General features: G+C 66.8%; 1 protein-coding gene across 4 annotated transcripts in view; it reads left to right on the top strand.

The window, feature by feature from the left end:
* The first annotated feature begins 542 nt into the window (after nt 1-542).
* PTPRE (protein tyrosine phosphatase receptor type E) overlaps nt 543-26,966 on the top strand; it is an 83,036-nt gene continuing 56,612 nt past the window's right edge. For 3 of the 4 annotated variants that reach the window (XM_055118733.1, XM_055118730.1, XM_055118729.1), the window contains exon 1: nt 543-682. Coding sequence is in view for 2 of the 4 variants with exons in the window: in XM_055118730.1 (XP_054974705.1) it covers nt 630-682 (53 nt within the window). In the remaining 2 variants the exon portion in view is untranslated. The remainder of the gene's footprint in view (nt 683-26,966) is intronic. The other variant, XM_055118732.1, reaches the window with a different exon arrangement.

The following is a 26,966-nucleotide window of genomic DNA, read 5'->3' as shown; positions in this document are numbered from 1 at the left end:
CAGAGCCGTCTCTCGCCGTCCGTGAGACGCGGCACCCCACAAGAAGGGCTGGAGGTCCCCGGAGAGGTCCACGCGCCAGGAGGCCACCAGGCCCTGCTCACCCCGCTGCCCTGCCCAGCCCTGACGTCTCCCACATACTTAGGGGTGCTCCCACCGGGGGGCCTGGGAGAAAGGGGGTCTCAGGGCATCTGTCCACCCCCCCCCCCCGGGGCCCCTCACCCACACGGGCCCCCTCTGTCCTCGCGGCCGCCCCTGCTGCCCGCGCTCCTGTCCAGAGGGCGCCCGGCGGCGCCGGCGCTTCCTGGTGTCCAGGCCCCGGGCAGCGCCGGAAGAGCCGCGCGGCCGCGGCCAGGCCGTGCGTCCGGGGTGCGGGCCCTCCCGGGGCGGGGCGGCGCGGGGCCGGCCGGGTGCGCTGCCCGCGCCGGACACCAGGCGTCGCCCCCGCGCCTCGCGGCCGCCCCCGCCCCGCCAGCCGAGCCCGCAGCGCGCGGAGGCGGCGGGACCGGCCGGTTTCCTGCTCGGCGGCGGCGCTCGGGTCCTGCTGGGCGGCCGCGGGGACGCGGGGACGCGGGGACGCGGGGACGGCGGGGACGGCGGGCGCCCCCGGGCGCGGCGGGCGGCGGCGGGCGATGCGGAGCCGCCGCGGCGGCGCGATCGGCGCGTCCGGACCGGCCCCCCCGAGGTGAGCGGCGCGCGGGGGGACGCGGGGGGCTCGGGGGGCGCGGGGGACGCAGGGGACGCGGCGCGCGCGGGGGGCGCGGGGGACGCGGGGGGCGCGGGGAATGCGAGGGGCGCGGGGGCGCGGGGGAGCGCGGGGAGCGCGGGGGACGCAGCGCGCGGGGGGCGCGGGGGACGCGGCGCGCGCGGGGGGCGCGGGGGACGCAGCGCGCGGGGGGCGCGGGGGACGCGGGGCGCCTCCGCGCTGGGGTCAGCGTGGCCGGCGCAGGCCGGGTCGCCCAGGGCCCCCCGCCGCTGCCCGCGGGGTCGCTGCGGCCCGCGGAGCCGGCCGGCCCCCCGCGCTCCGGCCCAGGTGCGCCCCGGGTGGGCGGCGCTGCGGGAGGCGTGTGCGCGCAGCACGGTCCGTGCGGGGCCCCGCGCACGCCCCCGGCCCGGCAGACACCCGGGCTGCGCGCAAAGTGAGGACTTGGCACAACTCCGCGCGCGGGAGGGGGGCGCTCTGGGACGCAGCCCCCTGGGGCCTCTCCGGAGAGGCGGGAGCAGCCCCCCTCCAGCCTGGGCCAAGTGGACAGGCTCGGCGCCCCTGGCCCCTGTCCGCGGGGCCGGGGCGAGCTGGGCGAGGAGCCTGGGGCCCGGGCCCCCGTGGGGAGCGTCCCGCCGCGCGCGGGGGTCAGGGGCAGGGCTGGGCTGGACCCGAGCGACTTGCCTCCCTGGAGCTGTAACAGGGGCTGCTCCTTGCCCCTCCGGGGGCTCCAGGCTTGGCTGGGGTGAGGGGGGCGGCAGAGTCCACGGAAGGGGAAGTCCTCCGTGGCCGGGCGCCTGGAGGGGGGCCGGGTCCCAAAGGCCCATCCCTCCCCTGCCAGGATTCTGCCTCCGCACAGCTGGCGCGGCCCCCCCAGTGTCTCCAGCTGACCTCTCTGGCCGCAGAGAGCTCTGTCAAGTGGCCCTGAGGCCCAGGACTCCTCTGGGGACTCTGGGGGCAGCGGCGGGGAGGAACAGGAAGGAGGCCCCAGAGGTGGGGGGCCGGGCCTGACTCCCGCGGGTCCGCACTGACGGAGCTGACCTTGGAGTTCTGTGACCACTGGTGCTAGTGGTGTCTGAGTCCCCTGTGGTCACCCCCTGGAGTCCGGCCAGGAGCTTGAGTCCTCTGGCCCTGTGAAGACCAGGCTTAGCTGGAAAGGCACAGCCCTGAGCCAGGCCCCCGCCACCGCCACCCCAGCGCAGGGACGTGGTGAGGACCCGCGCGACCCTGAGGCTCAAGGACACTTGGGGATGAAGGTGAAGTGGGTGCAAGCCCCCGCCGGAAGAGGGGACGCGGGAAGGAGCTGGCGGCCGTGGACAGCTGGTTGGTGGCGGGTCAGACATATGGGTGCGTTTCAATGGTCAGAATCTGCACCTCTTCCTCCCCTGGCCACTGGGTCCCCTCTCTGCCCCCTCTGTCCAGTCCACACTGTCCCCCGGGCCGCGCGCTGACCCGCCTCTGCCTGCTGGGCACTCTCCCTGGGTAGTGAATGTCTCCTGTACCCCACGGTTCCTCCCGGCAGCTCCTGGCTCTCGCTGTGCCCAGCGGGTGGGTGTCTGGGTGCTTGCCCGAGTCCGGAGCTGGCCGGGAGCTGCCGGAACCCCCAGGACGCGGGAGGCGGGGGCGCGTCTGCTGGCCAGGTGGGGCTGTGTCCATCGGGCCGGCCGAGGAGGGAGGCAGGTGCTCAGCACGTCTGCTGGGGGAGACCGGGCTTGGTCCCCGCCCCGCACGGCCAGGAGGCCCTCGAGCACGGAGCCGGCAGCTCCTGAGCACAGCCAGGCGAGCCCAGAACAGAAGCACATTTGCCGAGTGGGACTAGACACCCCCGGGGCCCCTGGAGGAGGCCAGGGGAGCCGTGAGGGGCCCAGGGAAGCTGCTTTTCATTCCGTCCTTGGCCCCGGCTTTGCCGTGTCCGCCGTGATTCGCTCTAAGGATGGTCACTCTACTTGGATGTCCCAGCAGGAATGGGCTTGGGCTGTCTCCAGCCTTCCTTTAGCCCCCCCAGCCCACCCTGCCCCCAGATCCTCCCACGTGGAGCCACTCAGCCCTCTGGCCTGGCCTTCCTTCTGCTTTACATCTCTCGGACTCCTACTTAAACCTCAAAACCCTCTTCAAATACTCCCCTCTCCTCAAATCCCCAGCCCTGTGCAAAGCCTCTTCCTTTCTGCCTGCCCTGGACTGCGCAGGTTCTGTCCCACCTTCCTGACCAGTAAGTAGTGCCAGTGTGCCCGGGGCTGGGCCGGCACTGGCCCCTGTGTTCATGTCCTTAGCAGAGAGCAGTCACCCCTACTTCTCTTCCCGTGACCAAGGTTCTCAGTGAACCATGGCCGTGATTCCTGAGAGGGACCAGTGGAGTTTGGGGGAATAACTGGGCAGTCGACCCCACCAAGAGATGCCCTTGGTGCTCCCCAGGTGCCCGCTGGACACTTGGGGACTCCCTGGGTCGCCCTGCTGCTGGCGCCCTCATCTGAGTGGGGTGACCAAGTTTCATGTGAGCATTTGCCCCCTAAGGTGACCACAGCTGTGTCCAGGCCAGAGTGGGTTTACACGCCCTGGGCCCTCTCTGGTGTTAGAACGGTCTGGGGTCCCCACGACGCCACCTGGGCTGGCCAGTGGCCACGGCAGTCTGAGAGTCCCTGGGGGTGCAGCTGGGGTCAGAGAACAGCTTCCAGGCCATGGCCTGCCCCCCACCCCGCCAGCCCTCAGCCTAGGGTTGTGCCAGGGGCTGCCCCACCCCCGAGCCCAGAGCTATACCCTCTGCTTCTCTTACCTCCTCACAGAGCCAGAACCCTCCTGGCCATGGGCCGGCAGCGAGAGCCCGTCCACGGCCGGTCGGGGGGTGTCGCTCATTCTGCACCCTTGACCCCCTGCTCCACTGCTCGGTGCCCCAGGCCTGTGCCCCTGGACCCGGCTGCCACAGTCCTGCCCCGGGTGCGGATGGCCGCTGACCGGTGCCTTGGGCACGCTCTGGGTCTGGACACTGACCGACACACCATCTGCCCGGGGAGACTTGCCTTCCCCCGGCCTCGTCCTCGGACGTTTCCCCCCCAGTCTTCCCCACGACGGGGGCTTTTCCTCAGTGGCCTCCCTGACCTTCGGGCCTGCAGCAGCGGGGGCCCGGGGCGGGTCACTCTGCCCATCGCCGGCCCCAGCCGGGAGCCCAGGCTGGGGGCATTGCCAAGCCAGTTTCCTTTGCTCCCCGCCTCGTGGCTGTGCCCCAAACCTCATCTGCCCAGGTCTGCCCCGTCCAGGTGCTGTGCAGGGTTTGATGTGGTTCACCGCTTGTTTGAACCCGCCCCCAGGCGTGGGGCCGGCGAGGTGGGCCTCCCGCCTTTCAACTCCCCGCTACTTCAAAGGGGCTGATGAAGCTTATGAAATAAAAAAAAATAATAACAATAAGTTTCAGAAATACAAATAAGCAGAGCCTTTCATGCTGACTCCAAGGACATCGGATCCAAATAAATATTCCCAAGGGCCGTCTTATTTGAAAGCTGGCTTCAAACGCAGCCGGGACTGCCTGAACCAGGAGCTGGGGGTGGGTCACAGGGCTGGCGTGCGCGCTGGGCTGGGGGGGGGGGCTTGGAGCCACGAGAGTGACCCCCGCGTTTCCCGGGAGTGACCCGAAAACATCCCTGCCTTAGGGTCAGCAGCCCAGGGAGGTCTATGTGTGGGACCCTGGTGGGTGCAGGTGTACCGAGGGACCCCTCCCTGGTGGGTGCAGGGGACCCCCGGCTCCACGCTGGGCTCGGGGAGGCCGGAGGGGCAGTAATCCTAATGGTGTGAGCAGATCAGCGTGCCGTGACGTTCATGCGTTGGGAAGGGACTTCAAGGGAGAGGCCACAGGCCCTGGCTCTGGCCGCAGCTCCAGAAGGTTCCGGCCAGTGCTGGCCCAGACAGGTGCCCTCCGCAGAGACGAGGACGCTGGCCAGGACCTGGAGGGGTGCAGGGGTGCTCGTGACGGGGGCAGCGTGGAGAAACCCCGCGGCACAATCTCTGGATGCCGCAGCGAGTGGAAGCCTCAGGGCTCGGCTGCAGTGCTGGGCCTTCAGCGGGTGTGGCGGGCAGCGCAGGGGCCCGGCTCTGGCCGTGTCCCAGCAGGGTTGGCGTGGGCTGGGCTGGGGGCCGGGGGAGAGTGACCAGAGCCCAGAAGGGTCCTGGAGTCTCAGGGCAACTGGACGGGGCAGACCTGAGATGTTCCCAGTGCCGTGGCCACACCTGCTCTGACCTCCCACGTGTTCACCCTGCCCACTGGCGGTCATGGTGCTCACGTGCTGGTGCTCCTGCCTCTCCCTGGACGTTTCGGTCCAAGGAGGCGAACCCTTCCCTGTCCTCCCTGACCAAGAGTCCTGAAGTGTCCAGCACTGGACCCGGCTCGCCTCTGGTCTTCATGTTGCTCTGGCCCCCGCCTGGGGGGCTGGGCCTGTCTCTGGTCAGCCCCCCGCCCTACAGACTCCCAGACCCGGCCCCGACTGTGCTCCACGCCGGGCCCCTGGTGAGCACGAGCAGGGCTGGACAGGGTGGGCTGTCCCTCCTGAAGCTCTGGTGGGACCCCCGGCCCCAGCTCGCTCACGGTGCAGGGCAGTGCCCGGCGGGCCCCCCCGGGCGTCCCCACAGCTGAGCGGGTGGACACTGCGCTCCGCGTCTGCGCCTGAGGCCGGAGCACTCTACACACACAGCCTGAGGCTCCGTCCCGTCTCCCGGGGCTGTCAGAGCCCATCAGCCCCCCACGCCGCCAGGGTGACCCTGAAACCCAGAAACCCCCCAGGACAAGGGCATGCCCGGGCCCCCCCGGTCCAGCCGTCTCCTCCTGGCACTGTTCTCGGTGCAGGTCCTTGCTGGCCACTGGCCTGTTTTCCCAGCACCGAGTCTCCGGGCTCTGCCAGCAGCTTTCGGGCCGACAGAGCCCCACTCGCGTGCACTGCCCGCGGCCTGCCGGCCCGCGTGGTGGCCGCATGCCCTGGCACAGAGCCCCGAGGGCTCCCTCTGCCAGCGTCCCAACGCCCACTGGGTTTGGTCTGGGGAGATGTTATCAGTCTGCCCGTTTACGTTCCTTCCAGCGCTCGCCGGCCGGAGTCCAGCGTGGCAGGGAGGTGTGGACGCCCCAGTGGGAGTCCAGCGTGGCAGGGAGGTGTGGACGCCCCAGTGGGAGTCCAGCGTGGCAGGGAGGTGTGGACGCCCCAGTGGGAGTCCAGCGTGGCAGGGAGGTGTGGACGCCCCAGTGGGAGTCCAGCGTGGCAGGGAGGTGTGGACGCCCCAGTGGACCGTGTCCCCGTCGGGGCGATAGATGTCAGACCCTCGGACGCTCCGCGCCCTGCATTGGCTCAGCCCTGCCATCCCCAGGGGGCCGGGCCGGTCGCCTCTGGGGCGTGGTGCTCTAGCCAGTGTAGAGAGGGGACCCGGCTGCCCCACGGGAGGGCGGGCAGCTGGGTTTTCTGGGAGAGTCTTTGGCGCCAATAGGAGGGCCGGGGGGGAGGCAGGGGGACGTGGCGTACATGGGGCGCGGGCGGGGGCTGGCGGGGGGGCGCCGAGGGTTCCTGGCCATGCGCTGGGCTCTCACCTACGGGAACTCTCCTCCAGGGAATGTGGGACCACGTGAGCTCCGTTGGCTCTTCCCTGGGGTGCCGGGGGGTCCTTGAGGGAGTTCAGATGTCCTTCGGAGCCAGAGATTCTGGTGCCCCCTGCCACCCTCGAGAGCTTCCCTCGATTGGACATGAGGACTTGGAGCCTCCGGAACCTTCTGTGCGCCATGGCCCGCACCCCAAAATGTTGATGCACGCCACAGTGCTATGCTCGAAAACAGAATCCACAGCGGTGGGTGCCGCGTCCCAGACACTCCGACGCATGCCCCTTGGGACCCCGGGGCTCGTGCCCCGTCTCTGAGCCTGCGGAGCCCGTGTGGACCTGGGCCTCCCAGGAACCGGCCCCCCGGGCATCTCGTCCTCCCTCCCTGCTGCCGTGTCCCGAGGCGAGGGGCTCTCCCTGCCCGCGCCCAGCTCCCTCTCGCTCGGGAGGGCCCGTGGTGGGCCGCAGTGGGCGCCAGTCTGTCGGTCCCCTGTCAGGCCATGCTCCCGGCCGTCTGACACGGGCCGTGCGTCACGGGCCCACCTTCCAGACCAGCCTCGCGGTGGGTTTCAGCTTCTTCTCTCGGTGTGGTGGGCCCCAGGGGGTTTCCCTCCTGCCCGGGGTGGCTGTTATGTGCTGGGCCCCTTTGGGGGCTCCCCAGGCGACCTCAGTCTGCCCAGGGGCTGGGGCGGTGCTGGGACCCAGTGCTAGGTGGTCACCACCCACGCCGGGGGCAGCGCCAGCTTGTTCCTGCCCCAGCCTCGGCCCCCGGCCTGTCCCGCCTGATACAGGCTCAGGCAGCGGGTGCCGCCCGCTCACACCCAGGCTCCCGCACGGCCGGCCGGCCCCCGAGATCACATGTGACGCACGCGTGGGACGTGTGTTGCTTAGGCTCCGTGGTGGGCAGAACCAGTGTTGGCTCGGGTGCAAGGCCCCGGCTCTCCCCTCCTGAGAGTGGGCGGCCACCGTGGGAAACAGAGCCAGGCCGAGTCTGTCTCTCAGGGCCCTCCTGGGCCCCGCTGCAGGACACAGCGAGGAACCACTTCCCGGGAGCAGCAGCACCCAGAACCTTCCAGAACCTTCCGCAGGGCAGCTTGTCGCTCGCCCCCACTGAGCCTGGTGCTGGCTACTCGAGCGAGCAGAGTTGCCGGGGGAACTGCCGGGAGCCTCCCAGGGGCCGTGGGAGGCGGCACGCGGGCGGGAGAGGCAGCTGCAGGGCTGCGCCGAGCACAGGCCTGGGAGTCGCCGACGGGCCTCGGCACGGGGACGGGGGCTGGGCCACCCTCCTCCAGGGCCGGCAGGGGGGGGTGTGGGCTGGCAGGGAGCCGGCCAGCGTGTGGGGAGAGCCGGGTCCTGCGGGCCCCTCACTGCCTGCGTGGGCCGCGCACGGCCCCCCGGGCGTAGCCCCCAAGCCCCTTGCGTCAAATTTGGCTGAGCTCAGCCCCTCCAGAGATCTGCAGACGGCCCTTTAGTAAGGGCTCTTCCCTTCAGAGAACAGGAAATCGCTCTCAGCATTGTATAATTCATTCATTCATTCATTCGGACTCCAAAGCAGTGCTCAGGGGTTGCTGGGTCACTCCCAACAGGTCTCAGCCTACTGGGCTGGGTGGTTCAGAGCTTGGGCCCAGTGGGTCTGGGGCCCGCAGGACCCCTCCCTCAGGGCTGTCTCTCAGGCCCCTGTGCTCGGTCCTCGGATCAGTGTGGCGCTGGTGACTCCCGAGTCTCCGGGGCGGCGGCTGTCCCGGGCCTTCGGGTGGCCGGTGCGGGTCTCCCGCTGCAGGGGCCCGCGCAGAGGCCATCCGTGTCGGCCGTCCTCAGGCAGGGGCAGGGCCGGGCCCTGCAACAGCAGCAGCTCAGACGGAGGGCAGCCGGGGAGACAGACAGACAGACTCAGACAGACAGACTCAGACAGACAGACTCAGACAGAACCGCCCACGCCCGATCCCACCTGCTGTTCGGGACGTCCACGCCCACCCCAGAGCCCTCCCGCCCGCAGGAGCACCAGCCACTCCCAGACTCACCTGCAGGGCTGCACGGACGGGGAGCGAAGGTCCAGAGGCCAGACGGGCAGGGCACAGTGCCCAGATACACACACACACACACACACACACACACAAGCACACATTGACACACACAGATACACACACACTCTCTTAACATACATAAACACACAGACACACACAAGCACACATAGACACACACTCTCACATACACAGACACACATGCACAGAGACACACAGGCACATGCAGAAACAGAGACACACAGACACAGATATATACTCACACACAAACACACACAGACACACACTCACGCAAACATCACACATATACACAGATATACACCTATAGACACACACACTCACACAAAGTCACACACAGACATACACACAGACACACACAGAGACTCACACAGACACGCACACAGAGACACACACAGACACACACAAACACACACACAGACACGCACACAGACCTGCGCGCACACACGCACTGGCAGGGGCGGGCTGCTGGCAGCTGCAAGGAGCAGGCAGCCCCCGGAGCCAAGAGCAGGTGTGAGTGTGGAGCGAGCGGCAGGGAGGCCGGTGGAAATGCAGAGAGGGACAGAGACAGAGACAGCTTCAGAGAGAGGCAGAGACAGAGAGACAGCAGGCACCCAGGGACCAAGACTGGCCCTTGCACCTTCCGGGTCCCCGCCCCACCATCAGAAGCGTCCCTTGTCCCCGCGCCAGCCTGGGCTGTGGTCCTGTCTCCGCTCCCAGGGGCGTCTGTCCAGACCGTGTCTCTCGGGGGGCCCCCCCGTTCCCCCAGCTCCGGCCGTGTCAGGTCAGGGTCACCTCAGGGCTCTCGACACTGAGGGGGTGCCGGCCAGGCTCTCTGCCGCCGGGGCAGGGCCCCCAGACCCAGACTGCGGCGGCCGGGGCAGGAGAGGCCAAGGTGACTGAGGGAGCCTGTTTCCTGGCCAGGCTCCGGGCCTTCGTGTCCGGTTAGCGTGCAGGAGCCCTCAGCCATGGGAGTGACGGTTGAGCACTGAGCTGGGAGTTGTAGCCCCTGAGCACTGTAGGGGAGAGAGCGACTCCTGCTCTGTTCCTTTCAGACACGTGTTCCCGTGCCACACTGCGGATACAGCGTCCCCCCAGCGAGGGTCCCGGGACTGCCCTCCCGGCTGCCCGTCTCTGAGCGGCCTCGTGGGCCCCCTCCTGCCCACAGCTCGCGGCTTCTTTCCGTCCTGGCCCCCGGCGTCCCTTTCCAGGCTGCAAATCTGCCGCTTTCACTCCGTCTTGCCGGTGACAGGGCAGCCCTGCTTGTTTCCTGCAAGGAAGGAAACGGTGCAGGCTGACGTGGCCGTGGCCGCCGTGGCCAGCTCAGCTCCGGCCGGTCCCCCCCTCCTCCCTCGTGGGAAGCTCCCGGCGTGCATTTCCTCTTCCTGGGGCGTGTGCTCCCGCCCCAGAGGCCCTCGGGGGTGGCGCGTGATAATCCGGGGCCGTAGGTCAGCCCCTTGTCTGATGCTGATCTGCCCCACGTCGCCAAGTAAATAGGAAACGTCCTTCCCGGACCAGGCCCGGGGAGCTGTTTCCTCAGAGAACATTCTGGAAAGCGGTAGACCCGGCGCTGCAGAGGTCACGCCCGACGCACGAGCCCGTGGCATTGGGCTTCGTGATTGCCTCTGAAGATTGCCTCAGCGCCGTGTCAGAGGTCAAGGTTGCCATCAATCTGCTCTAGCCCTTGGGAAGGAAAATGAGCCGCGAGGCCTTCCACGGCGCCCGGCTTCAGGAGTGTGGGATGGGTCACAGATTTATGCCTTCACTTTGTTCGCAGGCGCCAGAACCTCATTCATGGGAGGTGACACGGCTTGCTGTTTCAAGTCCCTTCTCAATGACACCGTGCACCTTCCTCCAAGACGCAGGATTAGACCTTTGATTGGCCTCTATTTCAAGTTCCAGCTTGATGCCATTGTATCTGGGGGAGGGCGTGGGGGAGGGGATTAATAGGTGCCATAAATTAAAATTAGAGGGCTAGGGTGCTTTTATTCCCGTGGCCTCTGTAATCACATCAGCCACTGTAATTTTTCAGGTTAATTTCTCCTAAGAAATTAACATGTGTGCAAATAATAAAGTTCTAAATCCCTTTATATGTTTGAATGATCATATTCCTTAATGCTAACGCAATAAAGTATTTCGAATAAATTACTTAGGGGTAGGAGTTGAATGGCAAGTAGGTAAAATGGATTTTTTTTTTTTTTAAAGAAACCAGTGAGTGGCTGGAGCGATAGCACAGCGGGTAGGACGTTTGCCTTGCATGCGGCCAACCCGGGTTCGAGTCCCAGCATCCCATATGGTCCCCTGAGCACCACCAGGAGTAATTCCTGAGTGTAGAACCAGGAGTAACCCCTGTGCATCACCAGGTGTGACCCAAAAAGCAAAAAAAAAGAAAGAAACCAGTGAAGGAGAGATGGCATTGCTGTCTCTGGCACGGGCACGGGGATTAGGGCTCTGCACCGAGCCCAGAGACCCCCCAAGTGACGGCAGGGCGCGGGCCTGGAGACCCCCTCTCCCGACTGCCCTCTGGGACCTGCTTGTCTGGGGCCTGACTCGGCCCTGGGGCAGGGCAGCTGCCTGGGGCGAGAGGCCCGAGTCCCAGCCGGGCACTGCCGGGGAGTGTCCTGGGGGTCCGGGCCCCTACGGAAGAGGACACAGTTCTCCTGGCACATCTCTCCGTCCTGGGACATGTGTCCCCGGCCTCCCTGCCAGGGGGGTGGACGGCTGAGCCAGCTGCAGGGACTTTCGGAAGGAACAAGGCCACCAGCTGTCCCTGCCACTGGGCCCCCGGGGACTGCTGGCCAGGACTGGCTCTGGGGAGGGGCCTGGGCCCTCCACGGCCCTCACTGGCCCCCGGAACCGCTTCCCCGAGGCCTGCACTGCCAGGTGCCGGACGGGCGCGGGAGAAGCCCCCCTGGTGGCTCGGCTGGGGTTGGGTTTTGTCCCGGGAGGCGCTGCCCAGCGGTCCCCCTGGGGCCTGGGCGGGTGGTTCCACGCAAGGCCCGGACGTGGTGCCGCTCAGACCCTGCAGTGCTCAGGGGCACCCCCTGTGGTGCCGGGGGCCTGTGGTGGTGGAGGAAGAAGCAGGAAGGACCATGCAGACCCTCCCTGGGCCTCCTCCGGGCCCGGCTCCGGGGTGTCGGTGTTTGGTGTTTTGTGCTTTGGTTTGGGGTCACAGCCGGAGATGCCCACTCCTGGCTCTGCGCTCAAGGGCTTCTCCTGGCGGTGCTCGGGCACCATTTTGGGGTGCCGGGATTGACCTGGTCAGCTGTGTGCAAGGCAGGTGCCCGCCCCCCTGTACACAGCAGGGGGTTCAGGACCCTGGCCCCAGTTTCCACCCTACCCCCTCGGCCTGCCCTCACCCATGAGCCTTTTCTAGAATGTCATGGAAATGGGTCCCCCGCTAGCTCCTGCCCAGTGTAGGGGGGTCTGGGGGTCTCCACTGAACGGTGCCCGAGTGCCAAGAGGACCCTGCCCGTGTGTGCCCGGCTAGGGGGCGTGTGCTGAGGGTTGGCCCTGTGCCTGGGGACCGTGTGAGTCTGGAACGAGCTCTTGGCTGACTCACACGGAACAATGGGTCTTTCCGAGCAGCTTCCAGAATGTTCCTCGCGGCCAGGTGACTGCGTCCCCGCCGGCAGTGCTGTCTCGGCGGCGTCTCCGCCTGCGCTAGCTGCCGTCAGTTTCTTCCCTCTGCGCGGTTGCTGAGTTGGGTTTGGTCTTGGGCCGGCCCCGGTGCAGGTTCCCCGAGGCCGGGGCGTCCCCGTCTCTTCCTGCTCGGGGACTTGGTGTTTCTCCCCTGCTGGTGGCACGGGTCAAGCCACTAAGTCATTCTCTGAGCGTACGCCACAGTGCCGCCCCGTGGCCCGCGGGCTGCGGCTCCATACAGGACCCCGAGGGCCCTGCAGTGCCGGGGCTGCCCAGGCCACTCCACAGGGTTGGGGGTCCCCAGGGTCACACCCTGTGGTGCTTTGGGAGCCGCCTGGTGCTGGGGCCAGAACCAAGACCCGCGGCCGGCCGTGCACATCCTGCCCCCTAACTGTCTTCCGGGCTCACTGCTTTCATTTTAGGTTTTGAGGTCGTACCCGGGGCTCAGTCCTGACAGTGCTCGGGAGTCCACTCAGGCCCAGTGTGTAACAGAGAGGGTCCACCCTGCGTGTCCCCGGCCAGGCCCACACATGTGGCCTCTCCAGGTGCCTCCTCCGCCGGCCGCTGACCGTCACCCCCCACCCTGACACTGCGTCCCTGCCCGGCCCCTGGGCTCAGAAGCCCCTCCCGGTGCCCCTCACTGGAGGCCGGGACTGTTTCTTCTGTTTCCGTCCTCGCTGCTTGGGGGCTGTGTGCAGGCTGACTCCTGGCGGTGCTCAGGGGCCCATAGACGGTGCCGGGGGTCAAACCCAGGCCGGCCACAGGCAAGGCAAGTGCCCTCCCCTCTGTGCTCTCCGTCTGGCTACACTGTGACTTTGAAGGTGTGGAGAGGGTAAGGGGGTCGCTAGAGTGAGACCAGGGGGCTGCTGGACTCTGCCCCCACACACTTATGCGTTGGGGTCCTCGCCTCTCTCCGATCACGAGGTAAGAGACAGGAGCAGCCGTGGCTACTGCGGGTGTGGACTCCCCCGTCGGTGCTGCCTCTGGCCACGGTGGCAGTCCCCCGGTGCCCACTTCCTGGCCAGCCAGCAGGGCAGGGGGGTCCCCCGGGGGTCCCCCTCTGCACGGTCCCTCCACGTCAGGGCCCCGCTCCCGTGTCGCTGTGGCTGGGCCTCCCTGGCACCCTGCCCATCTCCCTGGGCCCCCGAGACCCCCACCCCCGCCCAGCAGGGCTGGGGGCTCCCGCGGCCTCGCTCCGGGGGTCCCCGTGCTGCCCCTAAAGGCGCCTCTGCTGCTGGCCGCCGCCGAGCCAGCCTCGTCCTCCCCAAGCACCACGGCGCCAAGCCTGTGTTCAGCGCCGAGAGCCAGGCTGGGGCGGCGCTGGCATCACGGGGCCTGGTTTCGGGATCCTGCCGCCCCCTCTGCCCCACGCGCGCGAGGCTGCAGGTGTTCTCCGTGCTGTCCCGGTGTCTGCTCGGCCCCGCCCGTGGTATTTCTGCAGTCGGTGTTTACTCCGGCGGGCGCGGCCGCGCAGATCTTTAGGAATACTCTTTACATAAATTAGGACGATTTTCCCTTCCCCTGTAAACATAGCGACATGCCACACGTTCTGGATGAAAATGAGGGATTGTTTACACCACGGACCAAATTAAACTCCGGGAGAATTCTCAAGTGTGAGGGTGCGATGTGGGCTCAGGAGGAGGATGTGTTTGGGGGCTGTCAGAGTCGCTGTGCTCACGAACCACGTGCTCATAGTCCAGACCCGCTTAGAATATTCGGCCTGAGGTCCCCGGCTGCCCAGGGAGCAGGGGAGGGAGATGCACGTCGTCCTCTTCTTGCCTGGGGTGGTCCTGGGAGCCCAGGTGTGTCTTTGTGAGGCTGAACGAGGAGTTCGGGGCTGGGGACAGGGTGGGATTCCTCGCCGCCCCCCTTCCCTGCCCCCCCCCCCAGACTGGGCTTTTCTTGGCAAATATCCATCCCCCTCTCATAGGCTGGAAATCTTGGCTGCAGATTTAATGAAGTTAAGTCTAAGGAAATAATGTGTAACTTAGGACGGGTGCGACATCTGCTAGTGACACCAGGAGACAGAGAGAGAGGGAGAAAGAGAGAGAGAGAGAGAGAGAGAGAGAGAGAGAGATTGTCATTCACAAGCTTGCTTTCTCACACTTGTTCTGAGAAATTCTGGGACTTTCTACAGGGAGGTCTCTGCAGGGGAGCGCCTCGGAGTCAGGAATAAGCCAACCCGAGCACGCGTCTCCTTAGTCCCGGCCGCAGCTGGGCCCCCTCGTCCCCGCAGGCCCCCGGGTTGCGAGCTGAGGCCTTCTTGCCCTTTGGCCTGTCACCCTATTTGCCTGCTCTGGGGAGAGCATTACCCCCGTGGTCTTCGGGGACTTGCCCGTGGGATCCGTGTCCCCCCCAAGCCACCCGCCCCCCCCCACGGCCAGCCTCTCCGCAGCTGGACCCTGGCTCGCTCCCCACAGGAAACCCTAGTTGACTTGGCAGCTGGCGGGGCGAGGCTGGCTGCTCCCTGCCTGCCCCTCCCCCAGGCCCAGCAGGCCTGGCCATGCACCTCGGGCCCTGGCCGGCTCGGCTCTGCCCAGGGAGCCCGCCGGGAGCAGGGAGCCCGTGGGGAAGGGCTGCGGCCCCTGAGGCTGAGGTCCCGGGGTGGGTGCTGGCCGCCCGGGAGGTCCCAGGGTGAGTGCTGGCCCCGGGCCCCCTGTGAGGTGCCCAGCACAGGTGCAGGAGCAGGTGCGTGAGCTGGCAGGGCCCAGGCCGGTCACATCCTGGGAGTCGGGTGTCTGCGGGTTCCGGGAGGCCTGTCCGAGAGCCACGGGACAAGGCCGTAGGGGCCTTCCGGGGCCGTGAGCACCTCTCCCGGTGGTTCTGGGGGCTCCTGCCCCCTTTCCGGGCCTGCCCTTTGCTGCACGCCCTCCGCCCTCTGTTGGTGCTCAGGAGAGTAAGGGGGCTCTGGGGGGCCCCTATGACGGGTGGGGCCGCCCGCCCTCAGAGCCGCCCCCTGGGAGGGGTCCCCCCGCCCCATGCTCTGCCTGGCCCAGGTTTCCTGCTCCTGGCTCGGGTGACCCCCAGGGGCCTTCGGGCAGCCGGGCTGGCTCTGGCTGGGGGAGCGTCTCAGGTCAACCCATTTCCGAAGCAGAGCCGGGTGCCAGGGGATGTCCCCGGCTGTGCCCCGGCTGTGCCCTGGTCTTCCGCAGGCTGGTGACGGACGCGCCGGATGTGACAGCTGCCGGGGACACTGGCCCTGAGCTCCCGCCTGGCCCCGGCGCTGCCCCGGGGAGGCCCCTCCGGCTGGTGACAGTCTGCCTGGAGACGCTTCCACCGCCCCCTGGGGCCCTGGGCTGGTGCCCGGCCCCTGCCACCTGCCCTGGGCCTGGGCACGGCCCTCCCCAGCGTCTGAGGCAGGAGCTCCTGGCGTGGGGGAGGCAGAGGTGACAGCTTGAGTCTCTGCGGCACAGACAGACAGACAGACAGACAGACAGACTGCTCCCCCGCCCGCCCCCCGCGGTCAGCTTCCCCTGGGGCGTCCTGCACGCGCCCCTGACTGTGGCCTTGTGTGTAAGGAGCCCGCCCTGCCCTGGCCCGCGCCGACACCCTCGGTTGTTGGTGCCCATTCTGCCCCCGGGCCGCAGCCGTCCGTGTCCTCAGCCCAGCCGTGGGCCGTGGGCCGTGCGCCTGTGCGGCCCAGCTCTGTCCCCGGGGTGTGTTTGAGGCTCCAGGCACAGGCGCTGGCTCAGGGCCGACTCCAGGCTCTGAGCTCAGGATCGCCCGCGGGGCCCGGGCCGAGGTGGTGTCCGGGTGAGACCCTGCGGCGGCCCGAGCCCGGCCCGAGCCCCGTCTCCCAGTGAGAGCCGCATCGGAGACGTGACACGATTTCCCCGAGTTTTCTGACAGTGCCTTTCATTCGGGGTGACCGGGGAGCGGGCGGGGGGTGCTCAGGGCTGGGCCCAGGGTGGACCCCGGCACCGCGCGCGCTCCTTTGAGCACCCTCAGGTGCGACCAGCATTTGTGCACGTCCATATCACTGTCCCCTCTGCCCACCGGCACTCCTCCCCTCTCCCCAGCAGCCCTGACTGAAAGCCCCTCCCCAGCCCGCAGCCCCCGCAGGCCCCCCGGCTGGGCCCCAGCTGCCCGAGAGCAACCAAGCTTAAAGGTGGCGCTGTCTGTCCCCTCTGAAGCACCCCGGGAAGGGCCCTCGGCCCCCGCGGGGTCTCTGCCTCCCGCTGTCCCCCTCTCCACGGTGCTCTGTGACCGCGCACAGCTCTGGGGATGCGCCCCCGAGGGCCTCTTTGCAGACCTGCCGACCCACCAGTTCGGGATGGAGAGACGCCTCCTGGCAGGTCACTGGGGGGAAGCTTCTCCCTCCCGGGGCTGTGGGGAAGCAGGTGTTCCTGCGTGGAAGCCTCGAGGGGCTTTGTCCTGAGGGAGCCTAATGCTGGGAGCACCTTCGCGGGCACGACTGGTGGGACCAGGGCTCAGCTCCGGGGGGTCAGCTCTGGGGGTCAGGGAACCAACTTCAGGGGATCAGGGGATCAGCTCCATTGCCTCCGGGGTCAGGGGTCAGCTTCCCGGCGCTCAGTGTCTGAAGCCCCTTCCAAAGTGGTGTGTGAACTCGGGCTCTCCCCTGGGGGTCCCTAAAGCAGAGTGACTGGCATCGGGGAGATGATTGAGAGTCGTTGGGTAAGAGTTCCGAGCCTGCCCGTGCGGTGCCCAGAGCTAAGGTGGCTGTGCTCTGGGCACGAGACACAGAAGCGCCGGGCCTCGCACCGGCATACCTGGGGAAGACCCCATGGTTGGGGACCCCACCCCTGCACTGTGGAGGAGAGGCCAGCAGCGCCCGGAGAATGAAGCACAAGCGTGTGTGAAGGCGGGTGCTGGAGAGTGAGGTGACACGGTAGCACCCGGGCCCTGCACACGCTGTGGCTGGGCCTCCCTCCCACTGGCCCCTGTGCAGTGGGTGGGGATGTGGACTCACTCTGGGGCCTCTCGTGAAGAACAGCCCCTCTGTGGGATGGTCCATGCAGAAATGTTCCCTGGGAGAAGGAGGGTCTCCGGAGGGCCAGGAGGGGTGCACTGGACAGGCGGGAGGTTGGGTGGTGAGTGGGTGGGTGGGGGGTGGGTGAGTGGGTGGGCGGGTGGGGGGATGGATGGTGTGTGCCGGGTGGTGAGTGGATGGGTAGGTCGATGATTGATGGGTGGATGGGTGAGCGGATGGATGAGGGGTGGATGGACGGGCTGTGAGTGGGTGGGTGGGGGGTGGATGGGTGCGTGTTAGTGACAGGTGGCTAGACAGGCGGTGGGTGAGCGGATAGGTAGGTGGGTAGGTAGGCAGGTGGGCTAGCAGCTGGCCAGTCTTGCCCCTGGTGAGTGAGGCAGGAAGCATGGACCCTGGTCAGGCCCGTGTGGAAGGCCGATGCGGCCCTAAGCCAGGACAGTGGCAGCTGGCCTGTGAAGACCCTCCCCTCCCCCTGTGAAGAACCCTCCCCTCCCCCTGTGAAGACCCCTCCCCTCCCCCTGTGGAGACCCCTCCCCTCCCCCTGTGAAGACCCTCCCCTCCCCCTGTGAAGACCCCTCCCCTCCCCCTGTGAAGACCCCTCCCCTCCCCCTGTGAAGACCCCTCCCCTCCCCCCGGATGCGGCTGAGGACAGACTGGCAGCCGGCGAGTGGCTGGAGAGTGGGGAGCGGAGATAACGGCAGCCAGTGGTGACCGGATGGAGACAGTGTCAGCGCCACAGTAGGGAAACAGTGACTCAGAGGCCGTGGGGAGTCGAGGAGCGTGGCCGGGCTGCGGGCGGGGTCCCGCTCACGCTCACGCGCGCCGGGTTGCCGTGAGAAGCTTCCAGAGCGCTCTGAAGGGTCTCTGTGTGGAACGGGCGGAGAGGCGGGAGCCTGAGGCCCGTCTCAGCGGGGGGCTGTGCTCTGTGCCCAGAGCACCCCCGGGGACTCACCTGCTCCCCACTCTGGTGTCGGGCTCCTGTCCTCGGAGTGTGGGTCACAGCACGGAGGAGGCGGCGTGGCGGGGCGTGTGGGCTCCCTCCTCGGGAGGGGCTGGCACCAGCTGCTCACCGCCATGACGCGTCCTGAGGAAGCCGTCACGGGCCCGGGCAGGCACACGGACACGAGGGTGGAGCCGCCCAGCGGGGACACGGCTTTTCTCACGGCCCTCAGGACAGGGACCGGGGCCACTCTGTTTTCTTGTCAGAATGGCAGTTCCTTCCCCCAGGGGCGAGGCTGCCCTCCCGGGCGGTCCTGCCCTTACTCAGCCCGTGCTGGACTTGAGGAAGGGACGCGGGCGGTGTGTCACCTTTGCAGAGTGCAGGATGGGGGGGTCCGTCCCCCAAACATCCCCGGACACTCAGGGTGGCGCCGAGACCGTGCGGAGCGGTGACGGCGGTTCGGGCTGAGCCGTGCCTCTGCCCAGGACCGTGGAGGCCGGTGTGGGTGTGCTGGGGGTGACGAGCCCTCGCGCGTGGCACGGGCCGCGCTGGCCAGGACCAAGGGCTGCTCTGCCCCAGCTGCCCGGAGAGCGTGGAGACCCCGTGGGGCTGCTGGAGAGGCGCTGGGCGTCACCCACATCTGCACTACGAGCGGCCTCTGAGAGCGCGCCCGCCACCCCCAGGCCAAGGACGGAGCAGGGGCTTCTGCGAGCACCCTGGGGTGAGCGGCAGGAGCAGAGCCACCAGCGCTGTCTCTGCCAGTGGAGCACTGTGAGGTGAGACGGCAGGGACCCGCCAGGGATGTGTCCCTCAGCGCATGTGACCACGTGGGACAGGTGTGGGGACTCGGCAGGGACACATGTGTCCCTCAGCGCATGTGACCGCGTGGGACAGGAGTGGGCACTCAGCAGGGCTGTGTTCCTCAGAGCGTGTGATTGTGTGACACGGGGACACGGCAGGGACGTGTGTCCCTCAGAGTGTGTGCCTGCGCTTTAAGGAGTGCAGGATCGTGAGCAGTAGGTACAGACATGAAGTTTCCGTGGAGTCTCCGTGTGCGGGGCGAGGAAGGGAGACACTGAGGCAGGAAGTGAGTGCAGGACTGAGCACTGGTATCAGAGCACTGCCGTCTGGGCCTTTGTGAAAGGCACTTGGGTATGGAGGGAGATCGAGTGCCCTGGCACAAGGATCAGCTGCTCTGGCGCAAGGATGAGTTTCCCTGGCACGGGCGTCGATTGCCCTCGCACCCTGGCATTGCTCGGACACCCCGGGGTGCTCGTGGCGATGCTCGGCGGCCAGATGTGCCCGGGGTGGAACGGGGCGGAGCACGTGCCCCCACCCCGCACTCTCTGCCCTGCCGTATTCGACAGGTTTGCGTCACAGGCTGCGCGTCCCACCGGCTGATGGGTCACCCGGGACCCCTGGGTGCCGGGGCGTCTTCCCCGGGTCTTCCTGTCCCCACCCACGGGACCCCTGGGTGCCAGGGCGTCTTCCCCGGGTCTTCCCGTCCCCACCCACGGGACCCCTGGGTGCCGGGGCGTCTTTTCCGGGTCTTCCTGTCCCCACCTACAGGACCCCTGGGTGCCGGGGCGTCTTCCCTGGGTCTTCCCGTCCCCACCCACAGGACCCCTGGGTGCCGGGGCGTCTTCCCCGGGTCTTCCCGTCCCCACCCATGGGACCCCTGGGTGCCGGGGCGTCTTCCCCGGGTCTCCCTGGAGGCCGGGCTGGACGCCGCAGACCCGGAGAAGCCCCCAGGAAACACAGACAGAGTGGAAAGGAGCCCCCCAGATCCAGCACTGGAGAACCGGGAGTTGGCGGGTCAGCAGTGCTCAGGGCCTGAGCCCCGGGGGGCCCGGCGAGGTGGGACCCTCTGATGAAGGGCCTCGGGGCTGCTGTCTCCGGGGGGGTGGGCACCTGAGGCTGGGCTGACTGAGGAGTCGGGCTGCACGGCCGGGGTGTGCAGGCCAGGGGCCGACGTTCTAGAGCAGTGTTAGGTTCAGAGCGAGCTTGGCTGGAGGGTAAAGGAATTTCCCCTGTGGGCCTGCCCACGCCCACCTCCCGGCCAGAGCCAGTGGAATCACGGAGCCCACAGCCCCCCGTGCCCACCGGTGCTCGCCGGGCCCTCTCCGGGGGGCTGGCACTCGTCTCGCTGTGCACAGTGCCATGGGCTGCCTCGCTCTGCTGACACACACCCCCTCCGGACCCCCGGCCCCTCTCCTCCCTCCCTTCCCACTGCAGCCTCACTCCTCTTTGTACAGTGGCCACGGTTTTGCCTTTTCCAGAATGTCCTTTGGTTGGAATCTGCCCCCTCGGGCCTTGCAGACGGGCCACTTTCATTCCGTCGTCTGCACTGAAGGACCGCCCGTGTCTTTCCCTGGCGTCACCACCCGCCCACCGTCTTCTGGCACTGGACACTCTTCCACTGCCTAGAGGTGTTGCCGTCCGTCCACTCCCTGCTGTGGACATCGTGGTGGCTACGGGACTGCCCCGGGTCTGGTGGAAGAGGGCGTGGCTTCCCGGGAAGCGCTCGGTCCCGTCTGCGGAGCCGCACCCTCCGGCCGCTGGTGTTCTGGACCTGGGCGGTTCTGAGAAGCAGTCGGGAGGCGTCTGGCTCCGGGCCTACAAGCTCCTGGTTTGCTGATGGGTCATACGCGTCTCTCCCTTGGCCGTTTTCACACCAGGGTGCTCGCTGTGGCCCCCTGCTCGGCCCTCTCTGTGACGCCGACCCCTGCCGTCAGGGAGGTCTCCCGCAAGCGTTCTCTCTCCCGTGGCAGTAGCGGGAGGCCGTGGGGGGCTGCGGGCCCCTGGTTAGGAGAGGAGAGGAACAGTCCTGGGGTGGAACACAAGCTTGCTGCCGGCCTCGGGGCTTAGGGAGAGGCTCTGAGTCCCCGAGGGGCCTGACTTCCCGCGCCTGTGGCTCTGGGCGTGCGCCTCAGTGTTCCACCCAGAAAGACTTCGTCTGACCTCGGGTCGGAACCAAGGTCGTCCCCGGCTCCCCTTCTCCGCTCTCCTGTCAATGAGACGGTTCTGCGTTTCAGGCCAGTGAACTTTCTGCCCCACGTTTACCTCTTCCCAGCAGAACGTCCCACACGGCCCCGCTCTTTAGTGGCAAGAGCAGCTTCCCCGCTGCAGTGCTCTTATTTTCCAAAGTTCTAGTCCTTGTCTTTGGTCTGGGGTCCCACCTGGTACTCTGAGCTCAGGATCACTCCTGGGGGCCCGGGCGTGGGGGTCCACTCCCTGCTGGGGCCTGGCCGGGCCCGTGCATGCAGGGCAAGCTCCCGACTCACGGCTGTCTCTCCGGCCCAGCGCTGTGTGTGCTTACGCGTGTCTGGGCGAGGCCTCTGTGTTCTGTCCCGCTCCCACCCAGACACGCTTTCCGGGCTTCTGTAGCTTCGCGGGAAGGGGTGAAACCAGGTGGTCTTCTCAGCGTTGCTTTTCCGCTTGGACTCCCTGGAGGCTGCTCTGGCCTCTCCACCCTGGAAGCTCGGGCCTCACTCGGATGCGGCTCCCAGAACGGCTCTGGGGGTTGACCCGATTGTGTCCGCATCTACGGGTCAAGTTTGGAGGGATCCCTAGACTGGCAACGTTGCGTTCTCTTGCCCAGACCCGTGCATGGTTTGTTTAGGTGCTTGAGTTCTTTGCTCTCATTCATCCTCGATTTGCAGTTTTCCTCCTGTAGATGATTTCTTACACATATGTTCCCACATTTTTTTTTTTTTGCTTTTTGGGTCACACCTGGAGATGCACAGGGGTTACTCCTGGCTCATGCACTCAGGAATCACCCCTGGCGGTGCTCAGGGGACCCTATGGGATGCTGGGATTCGAACCCGGGTCGGCCGTGTGCAAGGCAAACGCCCTACCCTCTGTGCTATCGCTCCAGCCCCTTTTTTTTTTTATTTTCACACATTTATATCGAAGTAATTTCTTTGGGGGTTACTAAGTCCATTTGCTGTTTGGAATTTCAAATCCTGTTTATTCGTTACCGGTAAACCACCGGCTTCTTTCGGAATTGTCTCCCTTCCTGCGACATTGCTATCGTCGCTCGCGAGTTCCAGTCTTCTGTTTGCTTGACACTCGCAGCATTTCTGCAGAGGCAGTTTATCATGTGTGCAAACACAGTTTATGTTTTACTTCCCAGTTGGGGGACCTTTTGTTTCCTTTTCTTGTCTTATTGCGTTAGTGAGGGATGATGAAAGAAGGCAGATACTTGTGTCTGGTTCCTTATACCGACAGCATCTCGTGTCTCACAGAAAGCCTCTGTGGTTTTAGCTACAGGGTTTGGGGTAGATATTCTTTATGACGGACAGAAATATCCCATCTATTCTTAGTTTGCTGAGAGCTTTCGTCATGTGTGTGTGTGTTAAATTTTGTTAGATGTTCCGTCTGAGACTGTTGATATGATCACACCAGTTTTCTTCTGTAGATTGTGAATGGATTCATTACCTTATGTAATGGAATTAATGGATTGCACTAGTTAATGGATTACGTTGGTTGATTTATAAACGTTGAATCAACCTTGCCTGCCTAGGGTAAATCTTACTTGGTCATAATCTGTAAGTCTTCGACCCATCAGTGCATTCAATTTGCGGCTATGCGCAGAGGCTCTCCTGACTCGGCTCAGGACTCACTCCCGGTGGTGTCCGTCTGGTTCCAGGGTCAGGGTCAGACCCAGGCCCCCTGCGTGCAGCTTCCCTCCACCCTGCGGAGTCTCTCTTCAGTGTTTTGTTGAAGGTTTTTGCGTTAGAACACGTGCATGACACTGGCCTGTGATTTCTCCCCTTGCTCAGTGCTGGTCTCACAGGACGAGCTGGGAAGCATTTCTTCTGCTCCCGTTTTCCTTGGGGGAGACTATAGACAGTTGGCACGGACTCTCCCTCAGCGTTGGGGACTCCTAGGCGTTCCTGCTCGGGAGAGCTTTTGCCGACGGATTGCGTTTAGTTGGCAACGAAAGCTCTGTGGAACTGGACTGGGCCTCTAGGACAAGTCCCCCCGGCAGGACGCGGGAGCGGACGGGGCTGGGTCCCCTCGTCCCGCCTCTGAACAGCAGCTCGCTTACCCCCTGCCCTCCCTTGGGGTGTTGCCCCGTGTAAGAGCACCCCCGCCTTTGGGCCCCGTGTGAGCACTTTTCCACTAGTCGTCTGTGAAGTGTGCAGGGACCCTGGGCTGTGGTTTAGCCTCACGCCAGCCTCGGGCGCTGCTGGGAGGGCTGTGGTGTGAAGGGCCCTTCCACAGCGCCGACACCCCCTCGCCAGGGACGGGCTCAGTGGGCGGGGTCCAGGGAGTCTCCCAGCGCCAGCCCTGGGGAGGGTGTGTGAGACCGGCACTGAGGCTGGGCACAGGGCCCGGCCGCTCCCCGTGGGCCCGTGCTGAGGTGTCCTGAGACCGCGGGGAGGGGCGAGCGGGTCGGCGGGCGAAGGTGCTCACCTTGCTGTGGCGAGCCCCCACCACAGTGTCCCCCGCTGGCCTGGACCCTCGCCAGGTGTGGCCAACCCCCCACACACACCCCAGAGAAAAGGCTGGAAGGTCGTTGCCTGCCTTGGGCAGGGCTTGGGAGGCTGTGGCGAGTCGGGCTGGGGCGAGGGCAGCGTCCAGGCGCTGACGCCCAGCCAGAGGCCACTTCCCCCCGTGTGGGCTGCTGGGCCTGGAGACGCCAGAGGGGCGCCTCACCAGCTGGCCCTGAGCTGGGCCAGGAGGGAAGTTTCCAGAACCCCGTGCCCAGGCATCTAGCGTGTCCCTCCGTGCCTGCCGGAGGCTCCGCAGCACTTCCTGTTGCCAGGGAGCCGAGCCCTCGGCCTGGACACAGGCACGTCTGGGCGGGGGGCTGCCCTTGGGCCTCTTCCCCTGAGGTCACCAGCTCCCTGAGGCCTCTTGCACATCTGTGTGTACACATAGCACTGGCACATGCAGACACGTGCTCACACATGCAGACATGTGCATGTCTGCACACACATGCAGACACGTGCTCACGCATGCAGACTTGTATAGACACGTGCTCACACATACAGACACACACATGCAAGCACTCGTGCAGACACATGCTCACACATACAGACACGCACACACAAGCACACCCAGGCACACATGCAGATACATGGACACATGCAAACATGCAAACACATGCAGACACATGTTCACACATGCAGCAATGCAGACATGTGCACACATGCAGACATATGCTCACATGTACAGACACACATGCAGACACATGCACGCACATGCATGCACATGTTTATATTTTTTTTGAGGAGATCAGAGTTGGTTTGAATCTTTCCCTGGATGTCGGGGTTCACAGTGAACACGTCTCTGGTCTTTGGGGTGTATGACTCCACGTGCACATGCACACGCAGGCACTCACAGCTCATACATATATGCATGGGCACGGCGCGTGCGCACATAGCACCTGCACACAGATAACACGCAGCATGCGCAGGTGCGCCCCGCCCATCGCTGCCTGTCTGGGCCGGGGGCGCTGCCGTGTCTCCGGGCTCGCTCGCCCTCCACAGAGCCGCCCGCCAGGCGCGTTCTGACAGGGCCCGGGCCGCCGCCGTGCCAGAGGGGTGCATTCGGGCTGTGCCAGCTGCTCAAGGCCCCGCTGTGATCTCAGGGGTCCCCCACGCGGCCGGCCCTGGGTGGGCTCCTGGGGGCACAGACGTGCTTGTCTCTGCCAGCAAGTGGACGCGGCTCTGCATTCAGCGGGCCCAGCTGCGCCCGCGCCTGCCAGCCTTGGCACCGCCGCGCCTCTGGGTGCAGAGGCAGGAGCGGGAGAACAGTGTGGGCCTGTTGGGGCCGTGCGCAGGCCGGGGCGGCCGGGAGAGGCGCCAGGGGCTGGCCCAGACCTCGCAGGGGCGGCACAGGTGGGGCGTGGGGGGCTGGGCAGCTCGGGAGCACACGGCTGTCCTCCTGCCCAGCGCCACTGTGCCCTGGGGTCCCACTCGGCCCCCAGCTCACGTCCCTGAGCCACACTGAGCAGGACCCAGGCTCCACCCCAGACTCAGGCCCAGCCTCACTGCTGGGCTGGGCTGGGCTGGGGGGAGGGGGGAAGGGCTGGGGGGGAGGAGGGAGGGAGGGAGGGAGGAAGGGAGGGAGGGAGGGAGACTAGAAAGAGGAAGCAGAGTGAGGACAGAGGGAGGAGAGAGTGGGAGGAAGGGGGAGGAAGGGAAGGGGGTCAGAGGAGGGAAAGAGGGAGGGAGAGAAGGGGGAGAGGAGGGAGAGAAGGGGAGGGGGGAGGGATGGAGAGTAAAGTGGACGGGGAGGAGGAGAAGGGAAGAGAGGGAGGGAGGAGGAAGCGGAAGAGGAGGGAGAGGAAGGAGGGAAGGAGGAGGGGTGGTCAGGGAGGGGAGGGAGAAGGAAGTGGAGGAGGAAAGAAGGGGTGGGGGGAGGTGGGAGGTGAGAAGGGGGAAGAGGACGAGGAGAGTGGGAAGGAGGGAGGGGGAGGGAAGCGGGGGTCTCTGCCCGGCGTGTGGGGCGACTCAGATGCGCCTTCAAGGGGGGGGCGCCATCTCCTGCTCCTGGGCTGGGGGCACGAGGCCATGTCGCTTGGCCTTGAAGTTCGGGCGACTCGCACAGGACTGCACCTTCCTCCCTGCTGCGGTCCCGTGGCTCTGGCCCGGCAGGGAGGCGCCCCCAGCACAGCTGTGGGTCCAGGGGCGGGACGTGGACCCCAGGGGCGGCCCGGGGCAGGTGTGAGCACTGTCCTGGGGGTGCAGCTGGGGCCCCGGCGTCCCCAGACAGCCCGTGTTCCGTCTGCGGCCGCTGCAGCTGGGGGAGCAGAGTGAGGCAGGGGTCTGGGCAGCTGGGCCGCGCCCGGCCTCCCCGCGGGGTGTGCCTGGGCCAGGGTCACGCGGGCGGAGGAGAGGGCGCGAGGGCTGGTGGGCTCAGAGCCGGGCTCCCCGGGCAGCCTGTCTGGTGGCCCCGCACCTCCGGGCCTCACTCCCCCCCCGCAATTGCTCACGGTCCCGCTCCTGATCCGTGCGGGCTGTCACCCCCCACCGCCCGCCCCCGGGAGCACAGGGGGGGTGAGCCTTGGGGGAGTGGGTCAGGCCAGGGGCAAGGTCAGGACGAGCCAGAGGCTGACCGCGGGGGGGTTAGGGGGGCTCTGTGGAAGGCTCAGAGCTGCCCCTTCAGCAGGCGGCCGGGACGCAGTGGCCTTGGGGGTGGGGGGAGGCCCGTCCCCCGCATCCACGCAGCGTGACCACGCCAGGGATCCTGCTGAGCCCCGTGGCCAGGAGCGGGCGCGGAGGCCGTGTTGGAGGAGGCTGACCCAGGCGCCGCCCCGGCCCCCAGCCACTCTCGGGACAGGCAGGGCCCTGGGCTGCAGCTGGCCAGCCCCTGCCCGTGCCCGGAGACCCGCGGGGTCAGGCCTGTGTCCCGCGTCTCTCGCCGCCCTCGAGAGGGCTCGCGTCTCGGTGAAAGGAACGTCCGTCTGCTTCTTTCCCGGCCAGCGGGCGCCCGGCTGTGGGCTGTGCCCGCGGTGACGGTTCCCTCGGTTCCCTCGGGGCGGGAGCACAAGGTCAGGGCCTGCCCCGGGGACGGCGGCGTGTCCACACGGGCTGCTGGACCACACGGGCCCCGGCTGAGGTCAGGACGGTCTGGGCCCGTGGTGTGGGGGCTTCCCCGGCCCGTGGGCTGCCGGCCCCCCGTGCATCCTCCCCAGGAGCCTGGGGGCTGGGGTGGGGGGTGGCTTGGCACTGGGAGGCCCCTGGAGACAGAGGAGCGGCCCTCGGCGTCCCCATGGAAACACGCTGCCTCTCCCTCTCCCCGCGGACTATTTTAGGCCTGAAATCGATTCACCTCCCCGCGGAAAGGCGCTGCGGCGGGTGGGGGGCGGCTGCCAACGGCTCCTTCTCCCCTGCCGGGCAGGCCGGCACCCAGGGGAGGGGCGCGGGGTCCCGGGTCAGGGCGGCCTCAGTTTCCCTGCCTGCTCAGGATGTCTGCCTGTCGCCCACGCGCGTCCGCTAGCTGCTCCTCTGGGCCGGGAGGGGCCCAGAGGGCCGAGCTGGGCTGCTGGCCGCCCTGCCTGGCCGTGTCCTTGTGCGGGGACAGCTGGCCTGCCCCGGGCTCCTGGGCCCCGCACCTCAGGGCCTGCCGTGGGCCTTTGGGCGGGGGGTGGTCCTCAGAGACAGACCCCTGCAGAGC

Source organism: Sorex araneus, chromosome 11 (genome assembly GCF_027595985.1).
Source record: "Sorex araneus isolate mSorAra2 chromosome 11, mSorAra2.pri, whole genome shotgun sequence".
NCBI lineage: Eukaryota > Metazoa > Chordata > Mammalia > Eulipotyphla > Soricidae > Sorex > Sorex araneus.
This window is presented reverse-complemented; position numbering and strand designations above follow the sequence as displayed.